Source organism: Hemiscyllium ocellatum, chromosome 8 (assembly GCF_020745735.1).
Source record: "Hemiscyllium ocellatum isolate sHemOce1 chromosome 8, sHemOce1.pat.X.cur, whole genome shotgun sequence".
NCBI lineage: Eukaryota > Metazoa > Chordata > Chondrichthyes > Orectolobiformes > Hemiscylliidae > Hemiscyllium > Hemiscyllium ocellatum.
In genome coordinates, this window is record NC_083408.1 from 113,143,591 (window position 1) to 113,163,441 (window position 19,851).

Sequence of the window (19,851 nt, forward strand, 5' to 3'; positions counted from 1 at the left end):
CAGTATATTTCCCATGACAGCCCAGCATATTTCCCATGACAGCCCAGCATATTTCTCATAACAGCCCAGTATATTTCCCATGACAGCCCAGCATATTTCCCATGACAGCCCAGTATATTTCCCATGACAGCCCAGCATATTTCTCATGACAGCCCAGCATATTTCCCATGACAGCCCAGCATATTTCTCATAACAGCCCAGTATATTTCCCATGACAGCCCATCATATTTCTCATGACAGCCCAGTATATTTCCCATGACAGCCCAGCAAATTTCCCATGACAGCCCAGTATATTTCCCATGACAGCCCAGCATATTTCCCATGACAGCCCAGTATATTTCCCATGACAGCCCAGTATATTTCCCATGACAGCCCAGCATATTTCCCATGACAGCCCAGTATATTTCCCATGACAGCCCAGCATATTTCCCATGACAGCCCAGTATATTTCCCATGACAGCCCAGCATATTTCTTATGACAGCCCAGTATATTTCCCATGACAGCCCAGTATATTTCCCATGACAGCCCAGTATATTTCCCATGACAGCCCAGCATATTTCCCATGGCAGGCAGTTTATTTCAATCCCTGTTAAGAGGGACGGTTTTGCAATGCCACTTGTACATCGCTGAATTAGCCAATGCACCTTTATCAATGTTCTTCACATTTCTGGGACATTTGTTTCTCAAAATGCTGTTTTATTTGCAGACTAAGTTTCACTGGTGACAGATTTTGGTGCCAAGCCATCCAGCGGGATAGTGGGGCATGTGGCAGACCAGTGCCAGCTGCCTTGTAGCTATTTAACTCCCTAAGTAGTTCCCTCACTCTGGGCAATGTCCCACCTAATAGACAGTACCAGGAGCACCATGGGAGCAGTGACTGGTCCTGAGACTAATAGCAATCCCCAGGCTCAGAGTGCTGGATCCCAGGAAGGTAGTATTTGTGAGAGTCTTACATTAAGGAGAGGGCTGAGGGGGCAAATTGGAGTTACATTCTTGGTAACAAAGTCAGGTAGGACGGGTTAACCCAGGGTCGAGGGGTGGGGGACGGGGCTGTGCAGTGCAGGGAATGGTCTGATCTATGACAGGAGGTGAGGGTGTGCAGATCCACCCAACCTCATCAAGGCTGGAATGGAACAACTGGCCAGGCCTTTATCCCCTGATCCCTGCCAAGTATCCAAAATACATTGCAGTAGAATCATAGGGTGGCACGGTGATTAGCACAGCTGCCTCACAGCACCGGGGACCCAGATTCGATTCCAACCTTGGGCAACTGTCTGTGTGTAGTTTGCACATTCTCCCCGTGTCTGCATGGGTTTCCTCCGGGTGCTCCGGTTTCCTCCCACAATCCAAGGATGTGCAGGTTGGGTGAATTGGCCATGCTAAATTGCCCGTAGTGTAAGGTAGTCAGGGGGAAATGGGTCTGGGTGGGTTAATCTTCACAGGTACAGCGGGCCAAAGGGCCTGTTTCCACACTGTGGGGATTCTAATTCTAAATCATAGGTTAGAATCCTTACATTGCAGAGAGTGAGAGAGGCCATTTGGCTCATCAAGTCTACACTGAATTCCAAAGAGGATCACTCCCAAGTCACACTCCCCATCATTTTCCACCTAGCCTATACATCCCTGGACACTATGGGACAATTTCCCAGGGCCAGTTCACCCTAACCTGCATATCTTTAGACGTTGGGAGGAAACCGAAGCATCCAGACGAAACCCACACAGACACAGGGAGAACGTGCAAACTCCACACAGACAGTCACCCGAGGCTGGATTTGAACCGGGATCTCTAGTGCTATGAGGCAGCAGTGCTAACCACTGAGCCACCGAGCCCAGTCAGTTCGGATGAGGCCAGGCCTTGTTTGTCCCCTGTAAAATTGCAGTACCTCTGGTGTGTTGGGGGTGGGATGGATGGAGAGGTGAGTGGAATACCATCTGGAAAAACTGTACAGGACCTGTCCAGCTACAGCCTATTGAGGTTAGACCCTAAATGTCTGATCAAGACACTGTAACCTCTGTCAGACACATTTTTGGAGGTTTGATCACAGCTTCTAGTCCTGTCTATCACCACCTCAAAGATACATTTACAATTAGTTCACAAACATGTTCAAAGAAAATGGAAGCAAGCACATAATTTATTTTTAACAGTCCTCATGAATTTTCTCCTACTTTTAACAGTGTAGAGGAGATTAACCTTTATAGACCAGAACAGCAGGGCAGACAGCAGCCCTACACATACTGTCTATACAGCAGGACAGACAACAGCCCTACACATACTGTCTATACAGCAGGACAGACAGCAGCCCTACACATACTGTCTCTACCCTATACATACTGTCTATACAGAAGGACAGACAGCAGCCCTACACATACTGTCTATACAGCAGGACAGACACAGCCCTACACATACTGTCTGTACAGCAGGACAGTCAGGAAGGCCTACCAGCCAGCTTTGCTATTCTGGAGGTAATGAGGACCTTGTTCTCCTGAAACCCCAGATAATAAGCTGGTACCTGGAATTCCCCCACCGTGCTGAGATGGGTAAGCTTGCTCGTGCCATTAAGCACAATGCTCTGTGACCCCAATGCACCCGGGTGCATGGAGCAGATACGCAGAATGGAATTGTACATCACAACTCTTTTCCTCTTTCTATCTTCCCTCGTCCCTAATAACTGTTGTCCGCACCTGACTAGTGTACTGAAGGACAAATGAAAAATACACTGTTTCACGGTTACCCATGTGTTTAAAATATATTATTTGGAAAATGATACACAGTCTTCAAAAAGAATAATGTTGACGTAAATTATTTAGAAGCACTTTGTGCCAATAGTTGCTCGTGTTAATGCTGCTACAGTGAGCACTCTTCATTTCCCGGAGATGCCTCTCACATACTCCAGGAAAATGGCAATTGGTTTTGGTAAGATAATTCCTGATTTTGTTTTCACCGATGAATTACTTTGCAATGTTTGCTGTGCTCCTTTAAGATTCTTTAAGGTTCTGTGTGCCCGCACATAACACCTGCATCCTCATGATGCGAACAATTAGTCTCTCCAATTTCTGAGTGGTGACACTGAAGAAGGTTCTTTTCGCTCCCATCACATTCCACATCATCCAGAAGAATAGGCCCACTTCCTTGTCCGAATTCAGCTCTCCGATAGGCTTCGATGGCAAATGGGAATCCAAGCTGGTGACACACAACAGCAGCCGACTGTCTGTCCCACAGATCGTCGCACACCGTCCCCCATACTCCATCAATGTAAATCTCCACCCTGCCACGGTCTGCCCTGTCATGTTCATTCACCAGGCGCACTGCTCCATTTGTCGGAGTACTCTCTGATCTCCTGTTTGCTGGGCCAGCATTGTTCTGCTTCCTGCCAGAATGTGCGTGTCTTTCTTCAGGGCTAGTTGCTGACGTAGCGACATGCTGATCGGGAGCTGTATCCCACTCTGTTTGCAGCTTTTCTAAGGTCTGCAGGAGTTCCAGGAACCAATCTGGAGAGCTGCCTTTTCGTGGTAGATTGGTCCTTTGTCTCCCTTTGGGTTTGTTCTTTGTCGGTCTCTTCCTGGGACGTGGTGTCCATTCTGGATGTACAAGGAGAAGAAGGAGACTTAAAAAGCACTTTCTCGAGTCTTAGAAACATTTAAAATAATAGGAAAGTGATACATTAAAGTCTCCATAACCTTAAGTCCAAAGGCACATTCAATTTACACATCAACCTAAATTGTGTACTCAAGGCCTGATGTATTGAAAAGAAAGTGAACAAGCCATGGATGTTGTAATCAGAAATTGCTGGAAAAGCTCAGCAGGTTTGACAGCATCCTCAGAACTAATCTAATCTACGTTAGTCATGGGTCTGGGTTACTCTTCAGAGGGTCAGTGTGGACATGTTGGGCCAAAGGGCCTGTTTCCGCACTGTAGGGAATCCAAAAAAAGCTTCTGAGGGAAGGTCATTGGTTCCGAGATGTTAACCCTGATTTCTCTCCACAGACCCTTCCAGACCTGCTGAGCTTTTGCAGCAATGCCTGATGCATTGAATTGAATTAGCTTTATTGTCATGTGTACAATGTAAAGTTTACCATCATTGCATTACAGCACCATCTTTTCAAGGGTACCAAGGTACAGACACTTAAGATCAAGTACATAAGAAATTTTTAAAAATCAGAAAAGTAAAGAAATAACTAGGTCATGGGAATAAACTGGAACAATAAAGAAGTAAGTGTGATATAGGACTTGAATTCACAATCTCTGACCTAAAAATGAAATCATGGCAGCGATGATTTTATTAAAGCGTAATGTATAGGAGCAAATGTGGCATTTAAATTTCAATAAAAGTCAGCCACATTGAACCTAAAATGGGTACAACTATGCGGCTACTAAATAGTGAAAAACTAAGAAGCAAAAAGGTCCAGGTACATACATCATAAAAATGCAATGTACAATTATTTTAAAAATCAATTCAAAAAGGTTTATGGAACACTGGTGCTCATACCTTGAGGACTGCAACAAAAGGTGAACACGCTGCACTTCACTGAGATTAGAGCACACCTGGATTACTGTGAGTGGTTCCAGGCAATGCACCTTATAAAGGATCTATTTGCCTTGACAAGATTGCAGTGTAGATTTACTGGAATGGGACCTGGACTCCAAGACTTACAATAAGAGGAGAGATTACACAAACTAGGATTGTAGTTCCTGTAACCTGAAGGGTGGGCGGTAAATATGTTCAAGCTGCAAATAGAACATAGAAAACTACAGCGCAGTACAGGCCCTTCGGCCCTCGATGTTGCGCCGATCCAAGCCCACCTAACCTCACTAGCCCACTTTCCTCCATATACCTATCCAATGCCCGTTTAAATGCCCATAAAGAGGGAGGGTCCACCACTGTTACTGGCAGGGCATTCCATGAACAAATGAGAACCAAAGGGAACTGTGCTGGCAGACAGTCCGGAACTGGGGCACAGTCTAAATCTTTCGGGAGTGAAATTTGGAAACACTTTCAGATATGAAGAATGGGAGACATTTGGAACTCTCCCTCTGTAAATTGTAAGTATTGCTTGATTAATTGTTAATCTGAGACTAATAGACTTGTTAATTAAAGATACAAAGTGATGTGAGGTGAAGGTCTGATGATAATGTAAGTGCAGAGCAGTTATGTTGCAAAGTCAAGCTTCCTCTACATAGTTGACTACTTTAAATGAACAGAGGGGACATTAGCTGGTTGTCCCATTGTCACAGTAGAAAGCCAGTAGCATAAACTGAGGAGATGCCAAAATTTAATTCAAGTGTATATATAAGACCATTACAATCGACAGTGGCTGTATTTTCTGTTTTTGTTAGTCTGGAGTCATGTATCTGCAAATGACAGTCAGTATCTTATAACAATCAAACCATCAGCCCCTTTGATAATCATAATGGACAGTATTACTTAAAATAAAAGACACATTTGTTTAACGCTTTTCAACTTGCACACATCAGGACAATTTGCAAGAATACCAATGTGATAGACAGCAACATCTTAATCAGAGTGGTGCTGGAAAAGCACAGCAGGTCAGGCAGCAGCTGAGGAGGAGGAATATCGACATTTTGGGCTCATTCCAGATGAAGGGCTTTTGCCTGAAATGTTGATTTTCCTGCTGTGCTTTTCCACATCTAGACTCTAATCTCCAGCAGCTGCAGTACCCACTTTCACATAGCAACGTCTTTATATTGTATAAGAAGAGGCGGCTGATTTATTGGCAAGTGGACTCTGATTGGTAGAGGCATTGTTGTAGAGAGTGCACCAGTTAGATAATGACTGACAGTTAACTTCTGGGCTTTGTTTAAATTTGAACAAGGCAGCTTGACTCTGATTTATCAACACGTTGCCAGGAGGAATGACCAGAGAATAGTAGTCACCAATCCTATTGAGCTGAAACAGACAGGGCGGGCGTACATTATCCTTCTGTCTGTGAAGAGCAGTCTTTTGTGTTAATATAGCATCAGTACTCACCAGTACTCCACTCTGCAAGTCTGCCTGACTTAAGCTGACTGAAATCCATTGTTAGCAGAATTGTTTATGCACTCAGGACTATATTTGAAATGTTACGAAGTAGATAAGGTGAAAAAAAGTCATTTGGGATGCTTTCCTCCATTGAGTGAAGTATTGAATATTAATGCTGGAACTAGATAAAATTTGGAGATGCCGGTGTTGGACTGGGGTGTACAAAGTTAAAAATCACACAGCATCAGGTTATAGTTGTGGGATATGGGTAAAGTAGTGTTACTTCTGTAATCATAATTACTTATGCAAGGTAAATGAACTCACACCAGTGTATAACTGTTTCAACCACGAGCTGAGTGAACAAGAATGAAAACTATGTGGAGGAAATATATAATTGTTTTTGTATTAGCTAAAATGTGCAGACAAGAATGAAACGTGTCTGTAAACAATGGTAGATGTTACAGACAAATAGATAAGGTGCTGTGAGGATGTAGGTTAAGCCAGATATGCTTGTACAAGCAGTAGTTATAAGCATCTGCTTCCCACTTCTGCACAAACAAAAAAAAACCCAATTAAAAGGTCATAAGGATCAATATGGATGAGGAATGGGAGGAAATGTTACAAGTAAGGGAAACAGATGGCAGTGAAGGAGGATATACCTAACAATGGGCCACAGCAGGATCTGGTGAAATGGCCGAGTAAAACTTGTACTTTGTTATGCACAAGGCCGGATATGGCAAGAGATAAACAATAATAATGGGCACCGGGTTGGGAGTAGTGAATCCTATATAAGATATGTACTTGCTAAACTCTGTGTGCCTTATTTCAGGCACCACGCTTGCAAGCGTATAATAAACGATACCGTTGCTTCAGATCTTGTCTCGGACTGAAATTATTGAAGTGAGTGTGTTCTATTTCCCACAACTGGGGCGCGTCTGGGGTATTCTTCCATTGCCAGGGGGAGTGGCTGGCCCTGGACACTGGGAAGACATGTCCCGTTCCCAATTGAGGAGCGGTCTCGTGTGCTGGTTTGGTCTGCTCCCTTGGGCGACTGGTACGAATCACCCAAGAGAGACATCTGAATCAGACAGTGAACGGTGGTCGATAGAAAATACGGAAAAAGGGGCCAGGCAACTCTGTGCAGAGACCAAGGTAAGAAAACGGACTTTTAAGTATTGCCTTGGTGGTCGGGAAAAGGGGTATTTAATTGCTGAGGGATTGGCGAGGACCCCAAGAAATGGGGGATAGGCAGAGTAAGTCGAACTGCAACGAAGTAAAGGAAGAAAAAGTCCCTGCTAACATTCCTCCAGAAAGTCCGTTGGGGAGGATATTGCGGGAATGGACAAGTTACGCTTGTACAAGGGTAAGAGATAAAAAGAAAATGATGAAATATTGTTGTTTAGTATGGACCAAAGAACCAATCCTTCACCCGGCTGTCTTCTGGCCAAAGTATGGTTTGGACGAGGATTGGCTATGTCAGTATTTAGAGTTGTATGTGAACAAAAAATAACCTTTTAGTCAAGACGAGGCGGCCTATGCATCCTGTTGGAAGGGCAGCTTGGGATTGATTGCAGTAAAGACAAGGGATTCCCCTTCTGCCCCACCCAGTCCCTGGGATCCTCTTGGCCGCTTGCCACCCCCCCCCCCCAAAAAAAAAAACCCCATACCATAAAATCAGGTTAGGTGCAAAAATGGGGGAGTAGGAGAGACAGACAGACAGGGACAGGGAACAGATGACCCACAAGTGGAGGACGAAGGGGCGGTGGATGGGGATGTTGTTGTCCCCAACCCTCAATCCTCAAAGAAAGAAAGGGAAGATAAAGTAGATGTAGAGGAAGCCTCTGGAGTATCTAAACCAAAGTTTTAAGGAGGATAAACAAAAACAAAAATAGGGGAGGAACGTAAAGACTTATCCCCTTCAGGAGGTAGCAATAGGGGACAAAGAGATTGGGTTTGTAAGTGTCCCCCTCACCAATGGGGAGGTCAGAACATTTAAAAAGGAGATGAAGGTCCTGGTTGAGGATCCAGTAGGGTTGTCTGAACAAATTGATCAATTCTTGGGACCCAGTCTGTGTACATGGACTGAGTTACTGTCTATTTTGAATATACTACTTACTGGGGAAGAAAGGAGCAGTCATTAAAATATGGGACAGGGAACATCCCATTGGGAATGGGCATGCTGGACAGGGAGAGACCAAGTTTCCCCTCAGAGACGCCCAGTGGGAAAATCAAAACCCGGAGCATAGAGAAGAAATGAGGGAATTGAAAGACCTGATTCTATAAGGTATAAGAGAGGCAGTTCCAAAGTCGCAGAATTTGACTAAAACCTTTGAAGTTAGAGACTCCCTCAGCTTTCTTGCAAAGATTAAGAAATTCAATGCGGAAATACTCTGGAATGAACCCTGAGGACCCCGTGGCACAGGGCCTTTTGAAAGTACATTTTGTGACAAAGGCATGGCCAGACATACAGAGAAAGATACAGAAGATAGAAGGGTGGAGTGAAAAACCATTAGATGAATTATTAAGAGAAGCACAGAAAGTGTTTGTAAAGAGAGAGGATGAGAAACAAAAACAGAAGGCAAAAATGATGGTAGCTGCGGTTGATGAGGTAGTTAAGAAAGGAACGGAACCAATAGTGAGCAACCGGAGCGGCGGGTGGCAGCAAGTAGGACAGAGAGGAAGAGGGAGAGGACAAGGGGGAGCATTTGATAGAGGGTTTGGGCGACAGGGGCAGAGATGGAAGTCTCCACAGGCAGGATGCTATTATTGTGGAAAGAGAGGGCATTTTAAATGGGAGTGTCCTGATCTACAAAGGCAAGAAAGGCGAATTCCACTTATGAATTTTGATGAAGAATATGGGTGTCAGGGGTTCCTGCCCCTGGGGACCCACCAGGAACCCTTGATAAACTTGAAGGTGGGACCCTGTAGGAAAGAGGTAGTCTTCCTAGTAGATACGGGGGCAGCACGGTCATCGCTGTGGAGTGTAAAATTGTAATACACAGAATTTATAGCAAAAGTTTACCGTGTGATGTAACTGCAATTATGTTTGAAAAAGATGTGGATTGTTTGTTAAGTTTCTCATCTTTTAGAATGACCATGTTGGTTTCAGTTCTTTCATAAGCAAATCCCTAGAACTTTTTAAAAAAGTTACACTCTTAAGTAACCTTTAACAATAGGTGTCACATCGTCTCAGATAATGCATTGAAGTTGTGAGGTGTCTTGTGTAAATCTGCCTGTGCCCTAATGTTCAGACTGATTCTATTTCTAAAAAAAAGGGATTTACAGAATCTTACATGGATCCATGCAGTTTTTGAGCAAAATGAAATATAGTTCTGCAAGTACAAATTCACCCCACTAGCGTGTGTGTGTGTGTGTGTGTGTGTGTATGTGTGTGTGTGTGTGCTGGGGCGGGAGTTGGTATGAGTGTCTATGAGAGGGTGCGTATGTGGGTGTGAGTGTGGGTGTGTCTGTATGAGCGTATAAAAGAGAGCTTGTGTATGAGAGAGGGTCTGCGTGAGTGTGTGCAAGCCTGTGTGCGCGTGTCTGTCTGTGTCTGTGTTTATAGTGTAGTATGGTCACCTGTAGTGTGACATGAACCCAAAGTCCCGGTTGAAGCCATTCCCATGGGTACTGAACTTAACTATCATCCTCTGCTCGGCCACATTGCGTTGTTGCTTGTCCCGAAGTCCGCCTTGAAGGATAGTCACCTGTAGGTCCAAGATTGAATTTCCTGGACCGCTGAAGTGTTCTCCGACTGGGGGTGGGAACACTCCTGTCTGATGATTGTTGTGTGGTGCCCATTCACTGCCCATAAGTGACAAAGCAGAGGCTGATAGCCAAATTCAGGACCCATGGAGATGGTCTCACCTGGGACCTTGGGTTCATGTCACACTGCAGGTGACCCCAATGCACTATACACACACACAAAGTGTGAGTTGATTGTGTGGCCAGTTTATTCAGTCAGTGCAGATAATGATAGGTTGAATGGTTTCCTTTTGTGGTGTAACTTTTCTATGGTTCTATGCTGTCCAATCACAGAATCATATCTAAGTTGGACATTGTGTTTAGGGTTTTGCAAGTTTCGGCTTAAGGGAAGGCAATGGCCTAGTGGTATTGTCAATAGCCTGTTGATCCAGAAACTCAGCTAATGTTCTGGAGACGTGGAACCTGGGTTTGAATCCTGCCGTGCAGATAGTGGAATTGATTTCAATAATAATGTGGAGTTAAGAGTCTAATGATGACTGTAAACCCATTATCAATTGTCAGGAAAAATCCACCTGGTTCACTAACACCCTTTAGAGAGGGAAATCGACCATCCTTATCTGGTCTGGCCTACATGTGACTCTAGACCCACAGCAATGTGTGGAGGTGCCGCTGTTGGACCGGGGTATAAAAAGGTTATAGTCCAATGAGTTTATTTAAATTCACAAGCTTTTGGAGCGCTGCCCCTTTATCAGGTGAAGTGGAGTGGGACTCCCTCTGGTGCCATGGAAGTTTGGATTTTGTCCACAGTAATGTGGTTAACTCTTAACTATTCTCTGGACAATTAAGGGTGGGCAATAAATGCTGTTCTAGCAGCGATACCCTCATCTTGTGGATGAATTTAAAAAAAGACGTGGTTAGATTAGATTAGATTAAATTAGATTAGATTAGATTAGATTAGATTACTTACACTGTGGAAACAGGCCCTTTGGCCCAACAAGTCCACACCGACCCGCCAAAGCGTATACCACCCAGACCCATATTCCTACATTTACCCCTTCACCTAACCCTAGGGGCAATTTAGCATGGCCAATTCATCTAACCTGCACATCTTTGGATTGTGGGAGGAAACCGGAGCACCCGGAGGAAACCCACGCAGACACGGGCTTTGGCGTTGTCAGTTAGTTTGGCGATCGTGAGCGCTGCAGATGCTGGAGAGTCAGAGTGGATAAAGACTGGTGCTGGCAAAGCACAGCACGTCAGGCAGCATCCGAGGAACAGGAGAGTGAACGCCTACTGAAGGGATATACTGTTTGATACTGTCCACCAACCTTTGAGACATGTGACATACCTGGCATTATGCTGGCACTGAAATTCATATGCCACATTTGTCATTTGTTTGAGAGGGAGGGTGTCTTTGTGGCTTGGTGGGTGTATCCTGTAACTGGCAGACATCATTTATCCTGCTACTGCCCAGTACCTTCACATGTTCAAACTGAGGGAGACCCTACCTTTCCCGGGTCATCCGAGGTAGACCAGGGAATTTAAAACCCCAAATCTGCTAGCTTTAGACCTACTCATGAATGTACCTGACATGCAGCATGAAATGATCAGATGAGGATGGCCATTGTTTCAGATAATGGCTTGTATGATCTGTCCATACCTTAGAAAGATGTTGTTTCTGTTTGTTTTGGTATTCTTGTGAATTATCCTGATAAGTGCCCAACGAAAAGCTTTCACAAGCCCTGACGTTTGATCTTGCAATATGTAATTGATAAGCGACAGAGAATGTCAGAAGGAGGGAAAACACTTACTTGGTTTAGGCACAAAATTGATGAGGCGGCTTTTCACTTTAACCGGTAAAGGATTATACTGACACGCTCCTGGTGGTGCCCTCCTGGTTTTTTGGGGGTTGGGGGGTAGGGGGAGAGACAGAATGAGAATTAGGATTTAATGGGTTTCAATCTTCAAGAAAAGATAAGTTTCCTTTCACTTTCCTTCCGCTCTGCTGCTCGGCTCAAACCTGGAACAAAACACTGACAAACTACAATCACATTGCCTGCCACTTTCACCACTGCGCCCTGCTCCCTGGCCAAGTCTCTGTCTCAGGCTTACTGCAGTGCTCCAGTGAAGCTCAGTGTAAGCTGGAAGAACAGCTCCTTGCTTTGGGACCCTGCAGCCCCCCCCCCCCCCCAGACTCCACATCGAGTTTAACAATTCTAGAGTCTGAACACTGCCTTTCATGTCTTTTACCCAGCCCCACATCCCAGGCCCTGTCATAGAATGATTAGATTACTTACAGTGTGGAAACAGGCCCTTCGGCCCAACAAGTCCACACCGGCCCTACATTTACCCCTTACCTAGCACTACGGGCAATTTAGCATGGCTAATTCACCTGACCCGCACATCTTTGGACTGTGGGAGGAAACCGGAGCACCCGGAGGAAACCCACGCAGACACGGGGAGAACGTGCAAACTCCACACAGTCAGTCGCCTGAGTCGGGAATTGAACCCGGGTCTCAGGGGCTGTGAAGCAGCAGTGCTAACCACTGTGCCACCGTGCTGCCCACCCACCATGCCACCCACAATGAGTTGCTTTCAGCACAGCCAACCCATTTTCAGCCTCCATTATCATCTATCCAGCTTCTCCTTTTCTCTGGCTTGTGATCAACAATGCTTTTGCCTGCTTCCCCTTTCTCCTCTCACTTTCTCGCCCTCTCTTTCTGGGCTCTGTCTCGAGGTATCTGCTCACTCCTTCCCCCCCATCCCCGTAAGCAAGATCACTACCACCTTTTCGTAGCTGCTTCAACTTCTGACAAAGACACACTGGACTCGAAATATTAATTCTGTTGTTCTCTTTCCACAGATGCAGCCAGACCTGCTGAGTTTCTCCAGCAATTTCTGTTTTTGAAGCAAATGAACTGCTTGGCATATATATGCACCAATATTTTCACACAATGTTATCGCAGAATTGAGACTACCCTTTACGTACTCAATCTGTGGATGTCTACTCTGACAGAGCGAGCGAACAAGTCAAAGGGTTGGTGCTGTCGATGAAAATGCTCAAAGATTCATGCCCTTCTCTGTCAGCTGGTGTGAAGCATGAAGATAGTAAATTCTGGGGTTTTTTTTGGGTTAATAAACAAATCAGCCAGAACTCCCACAGAGTGGGCAGAATCTCCAAGTGTCAGAGATGGTGAAGTAGAAGGTGATAGAGATATTTAATGAGACAGGATGCTACTGTAGCCAATCTCTGCTACCTTCCCATCCCCAATGGAACTAAGGTCTGGGTGGGCACGTCAACGTTTGACCCTCCTGCCACCAAATTAAGCACCTCTCTACAGGCCTCAGCACACAACCACTGGCATTGGCCCATCCATGCATGTGGTTAATGGCTCCCTTACTCAGTGTCTGCAAGGAACCACGATCATGGGCAACTAGATCGGCTCCTGAGAGATACCCCCTTCCCCGTGCGTTTGATGCGTCTGACCCCCATCTCACTGTAACCGCCATCGCTGGAAACCATTCCATCCCCCACCCCCCAACAACAACATCCCTTACCCCCAGGAAACTTGCTAATAGATTCTGTGGCTCCACATAGACTCTCTCAATGGTAGCTGCAGCATTCGAGTGGAGACTGCTGATATTGGAGGCGTCCTGGCTTCAAGACGCTGGCAGCCTTATCGGGGGAGGGGGGGGTGGGGATGGGGGATGGGGGGAGGGGGCTCTGAGCCCAGGGTCCTGACTCCAAATGAAGGCCCTCCAATATCCTTGGAACTACCTGATGGAGGATGCAGGGTCCTTCCTTACAAGATGCAGCAGAGCCCAACCAGTCAGTGAGTCAAAGCCAAAAACAGACATTGCTGGGAATATTCAGGAGAGTTCTGAGGAAGGGTCACTGAACCCAAAACATTCACTCAGATGCTGCCAGACCTGCTGAGCTTTTCCTGCAACTTCGGTTTTTGTTTCTGATTTACAGCACCCGCGGTCTTTAGCCACCAGAAGAGGATTTTCCATTTTACAGCTGCCCCGTCACCCCCCTGGTGGTAAACGTGGATGTTCCAGGGATTATAAAACAAAAATTAATTCAGGGGATGTGGGTGGTGAGCTGCTTTCCTGAATCAATGCCCTTAGGGAGGGAATTCCAGGATTCTGACCCAGCGACACTGAAGGAAGGGTGATATATTTCCAAATTGGGATGGTGAGGGGATTGGAGGGGCACTTGCTGGGGTGGTGTTCCCATGTCTCTGCAGCCCTTGTCCTTCCAGATGGAAGTGGTCGTGGATTTGGAAGGTGCTGTTCAGCAGCATGGGCGAGTCGCTCCTTGATTCTGGGTGCAGCATGTACTGTGACTGTGTACTGTGACTGTGTAGTGTGACTGTGTAGTGTGTACTGTGACTGTGTACTGTGATTGTGTACTGTCTACTGAGTGTACTGTGTACTGTGACTGTGTACTGTGTACTATGATGTGTACTGTGACTGTGGACTGTGTACTGTGACTGTACACTATGACTGTGTACTGTGACTGTACACTGTGACTGTGTACTGTGACTGTGTAGTGTGTACTGTGACTGTGTACTGTGATTGTGTACTGTCTACTGAGTGTACTGTGTACTGTGACTGTGTACTGTGTACTATGATGTGTACTGTGACTGTGGACTGTGTACTGTGACTGTACACAATGACTGTGTACTGTGACTGTACACTGTGACTGTGTACTGTGACTGTGTAGTGTGTACTGTATACTATGACTGTGTACTGTGACTGTGTACTGTGAACTCAGTATTTGACTGTGGCTGTGTACTTTTAATATGTACTGTGTACTGCTTACTGTGTACTGTGACTGTGTACTGTGACTGTGTACTGTGTACTGCGTACTGTGACTGTGTACCGTGACTGTGTACTGTGCACTTTGTGCACTATGTAGTGTGACTGTGTTCTATGACTGTGACTGTATACTGTGTACTGTTTACTGTGACTGTGTACTGTGTACTATGACTGTGTACTCTGACTGTGTACTGTGACTGTGTACTGTGACTGTGTACTGTGTACTGTGACTGTGTACTATGTACTGTGACTGTGTACTGTGACTGTGTATTGTGTACTGTGACTGTGTTCTATGACTGTGACTGTGTACTGTGTACTGTGACTGTGTACTGTGACTGTGGACTGTGACTGTGTACTGTGACTGTGTATTGTGTACTGTGACTGTGTACTGTGATCGTGTACTGTGACTGTGCACTGTGGCTGTGTATTGTGTACTGTGACTGTGTACTGTAACTGTGTACTGTGTACTGTGACTGTGTACTGTGACTGTGTACTGTGTACTGTGACTGTGTACTGTGACTGTGTACTGTGGCTGTGTATTGTGTACTGTGACTGTGTACTGTGACTGTGGACTGTGACTGTGTACTGTGACTGTGTACTGTGTACTGTGACTGTGTACTGTGACTGTGTATTGTGTACTATGACTGTGTACTGTGACTGTGTACTGTGACTGTGTACTGTGGCTGTGTATTGTGTACTGTGACTGTGTACTGTGACTGTGTACTGAGGCTGTGTATTGTGTACTGTGACTATGTACTGTGACTGTGTATTGTGTACTGTGACTATGTACTGTGACTGTGCACTGTGACTGTGTACTGTGGCTGTGTATTGTGTACTGTGACTATGTACTGTGACTGTGTACTGTGACTGTGCACTGTGACTGTGTATTGTGTACTGTGATTGTGACTGCGTACTATGTACTGTGACTGTGTACTGTGATTGTGTATTGTGTACTGTGACTGTGTACTGTGTACTATGTACTGTGTACTGTGTACTGTGACTGTGTACTGTGTACTGTGACTGTGTACTGTGACTGTGTACTGTGTACTATGTACTGTGTACTGTGACTGTGTACTGTGACAGTTTACAGTGACTGTGTATTGTGTACTGTGACTGTGTACTGTGACTGTGTAATGTACTGTGACTGTGTACTGTGACTGTGTAATGTACTGTGACTGTGTAATGTACTGTGGCTGTGTACTGTGACAGTTTACAGTGACTGTGTATTGTGTACTGTGACTGTGTAATGTACTGTGACTGTGTATTGTGTACTGTGACTGTGTAATGTACTGTGACTGTGTACTGTGACTGTTTGCACACAGGCACTGAAACCTCAAGAGGGTTCAAATTTAAGGTGTTGATGGACTGCCAGTCCAGCGGGCTGCTTACTGCTGGATGACGTTGAGCTGCTTGAGTGTTGGTGCTACACCCATCCAGGCAAGTGGGGAGTATTCCATCACACTCCTGACTTGTGCCTGGTAAACAGGTTTTGGGGAGACAGGAGGTGAGTTACACACTGCAATATTCCCAGCCTCAGAACTGCTCTTGTTGCCACAGTATTGATATGGCTGGTCCAGTTCAGTTTCTGGTCAATAACAACCCTCAGGAGTCACAGATGTATGTCTAAAGCCCCATACAGAAAGCCATATACATGTGGCAGATTCACATATATAAATCATACACATCCTAATGATTTAAAACTAATCGAAAATCACTCGTGCAAGAGTACAGTGTATACTCATCATGATAGATCGTTCATGGGAACATATAATACTAGCCTTGTTTTCTTCATGCACTGAAATCTCTACACTTCTTTCAGTTAATGTCTAAAGTGCAATTCCTATAAAGATGCTTTCATATATTACGAGGAACAAGATTGAATGCAGTTCTTGTCCCTCCTGACTCTGAGAACAGCAAAGGGTGAGTGATGACTCACACAAAAATTGTAAATTCATAAATACTTGCTGTGAGTTAAATTTGATGTACATTTGTTTGGGGTGACTTTGCTACACTGTTAGTTCCAGCAAATCTGTAAGGAATAGGTCACAACTCTCAGACTAGGATCAGAACAGAGGTTTGAACATATTGAGTTGGGATGTCATGTTGAGGTTGTACAGGACATTGGTGAGGTCTCTTCTGGAATATTGTGTCTGGTTCTGGTCGCTTTGTTATAGGAAGGATAGTATTAAGCTGGAGAGAGTCCAGAAGAGATTTCCCAGGATGTTGCCGGGTACTGCACTTTAGATTTGGAATGGAAAGGCTGGATAGACAGGGCATTTTTCACTGGAGAGTAGGATGCTGAAAGGTGACCTTATTAAAGTTTATAAAACCATGAGGGATATAGATAGGGTTAATGGGGATTGTCTTTTCCCGAGGACCGGGAGTTTCAAAACTAGTGGGGGCATATTTTTAAGGTGAAAGGAGAGAGATTTGAAAAAGACTTGGGGGGCACATTTTTTCACACAGAGGGTGGTTTGCATGTAGACTGAACTTCCAGAGGAAGTGCCGGGTGTGGGTACGGTTATGATGTTTTAAAGATCCTTACATAAGTGCATGAACAGGAAAGGTTTGGAGCAGGCAGATGGGACTGGTTTAGTTTGCGATTATGTTCGGCATGGACTGGCTGGACCCAAAGGCTCTGTCTGTGTGCTGTATGACTCTGTGACTCCATATAACTCTCCTGAAAATACCTACAGAGCAAGCATATTAAATATACAACATCCTGGGTGTGCAGATTATGAGTTTGGTTCATTTACACACAAGACACATCACAATCATTGAGGTATCCCACTTGGATCGATTTTTATCATATGTAGATGTTCCTTTGCCTTACCGTGAAGGATCAACTATTTTGTAAACCACTCCAGTAGCAGATGTGGACGTAGGAATCCGTGTAGACAGGAAATATAATTCTCCTGGAAAGAAAAATGATTTGCAAGAGACAGCAGTGGATGCATTCTGACTTCATTACTGTCTACAGATTCAGCTGTAACTGTTCATCTTGAGAATGTCATAGCAGCTTTCAATTTCACTTTTATTCCTATTGTGTTTCAGCAGAGCCCAAGCTGTATTATATTAAATAAATCACCTATCCAAGAGCAGCCATCACTGTTAGAACAGCCAATATGGGCGTGAGGATCACCAAAGTGGAAGCCAGCTAAACAATTTGGTTTCAGGACATGTGGGCAGCACGGTGGCACAGTGGTTAACACTGCTGCCTCACAGCGCCAGAGACCTGGGTTCAATTCCCAACTCAGGCGACTGTCTGTGTGGAGTTTGCATGTTCTCCCCGTGTCTGTGTGGGTTTCCTCTGGGTGCTCAGGTTTCCTCCCACAGTCCAAAGATGTGCACGTCAGGTGAATTGGCCATGCTAAATTGCCCGTAAATGTGATTGAACAGCTCAGACCTCAGTTTAACATTTCATTTTAAAGATGGTGTATCCCAGACTTGCAAAGTTCCCTCCCGCAATCCCCTTGCAATGGGTGATATGACATTCAGGGATAAGATGGGAAGGTACACTTCCACACTCTGCTGTGTCAAATCATATTTTCAAACTGAACCCAGTGATGTCTTTATTGAGTAAGGATGGCTTGGAAAATGGATAAATGGGAATTTTATGAGACATAGGAATAGCAGTAGGCCATTTAGCCTATTGAGCCTGCCCCGCCATTCAATGAGACCATGTGTGACAATCCCTCAGCCCCGCTCTCCTGCCTTTTCCCCATAATCTTCAATTCCCATTTACGGATCAAAAACCTGTCTCCCTCAGCCATGAACATACTGAATGACCCCGCCTCGACAGCCCTCTGTGATAAAGAATTCCATAGATTCACCATCCTCTGAGAGCAGAAATTCCTCCTCATCTCTGTCGGAGATGTACAATCCCTCATTCTGAGAGGATGCCCTCTGGTTCTAGACTCTCCCACAAAGGGAAACATCCTTTCTGCATTTATCCTGTCAAGTCCCCACAGCATTTTGTATTTTTCAATAAGATCGCCCCTCATTCCTCTATGTTCCAACAGGCACAAGCCCAACCTACTCAACATCTCCTCATAAAACAGGCCTACCAACCCAGTATCAGCCAAGTGCACCTCCTCTGGACTGCCTCCAACTCCAGGATAGCTTTGCTTTGATAAAGACCCCCAAACTGTTCACAACATTCCAGCTGTGGTCTGAATAGTTTCTTACATAGTTTTGGTGAAATGTCCCTTTTGTTCTCACTTATTCCCTTTGGAATAGAGATCAATATCCCATTAGCCTTCCCTACTTGGATATGAGCTTTTTATGATTCATGATCAAAGATTCCCAAATCCCTTAGCTCCCTAGCTTTCTGCTGCCTTTCACCATGTAAATAATATTGAGCTCCTCTATTCTTCCTGCCAAAGTGGATAGCCTCATATTTCCAGATATCATGTAGCATCTGCCATGATTTTGTCTACTCACTTAATCTGTCCGTATCTCTCTTTTATGTATAGATCATAGAGTCATAGAGTCATACAGCATGGAAACAGACCATTCGGTCCAGACGAACATAATCGCAAACTAAACTAGTCCCACTTGGCACATATCCCTCCAACCCTTTCGTATTCATGGGCTTATGCAAATATCTTTTAAATATATTGTGCCCACATCCACCATTTCCTCAGAAAGTTTATTCCACGCGCGAACCACCCTCAGTGTAAAAACATTTGCCTCTCATGTCTTTTCAAAATCTTTTTCCTCACACCTTAAAAATGTGTCTCTTGGTCTTGAGACCCCCAATCCTAGGGGAAAAAAATAACTACCATTAACTTTATCTATATCTCTCATTATTTTATAAACTTCTACAAGATCGCCCCTCAACCTCCTACGCTCCAGTGAAAAAAGTCCTAGCCTTTTGTTATAACCCACGCCCTCCATTCCCAGCAACATCCTGGTAAATTTCTTCTGTACCCTCTCCAGCTTAACAATATCCTTCCTATAACAGGGCGACCAGAATTGTACACAGTACTCCAGCAGAGGCCTCACCACTGTTCTGTACAATCTCAACATGGCGTCCCAACTCCGATACTCAATGCCTGAACAATGAAGACCAGTATGCTAAATATCTTTTTAACCAATCTGACTGTATGTGAAACAAACTTCAACGAGTTATCTATCAGACCTCTTAGTCCTTCTGTTCTACAATACTGCCTAAAGACCTACCATCAATTGTTATAAGCCCTACCCTTGTTTGATTGAGTGGTGTAACAGTCTCAAGGGGCAGAATGGTCTCATCCAGTTCCACTCTTACATAAGCTGGTGTCAGCTTTAGCATCTTCATAATGAGAGGACAGCACTGCCTCAGTACTGCACGGAAATGTC

At 44.9% G+C, this 19,851-nt stretch overlaps 1 protein-coding gene across 1 annotated transcript in view; it reads right to left on the reverse strand.

Annotated features, from left to right (window-relative positions):
* Positions 1–2,738: 2,738 nt before the first annotated feature.
* hhipl1 (HHIP-like 1) overlaps positions 2,739–19,851 on the reverse strand; it is a 68,617-nt gene continuing 51,504 nt past the window's right edge. Inside the window, exons 7-9 of the mRNA XM_060828595.1 lie at positions 17,342–17,423; positions 11,496–11,578; positions 2,739–3,580 (exon numbers count right to left, since the gene is read on the reverse strand). Of these exons, the coding sequence (XP_060684578.1) occupies positions 2,988–3,580; positions 11,496–11,578; positions 17,342–17,423 (758 nt within the window). The 3' untranslated portion in view covers positions 2,739–2,987. The remainder of the gene's footprint in view (positions 3,581–11,495; positions 11,579–17,341; positions 17,424–19,851) is intronic.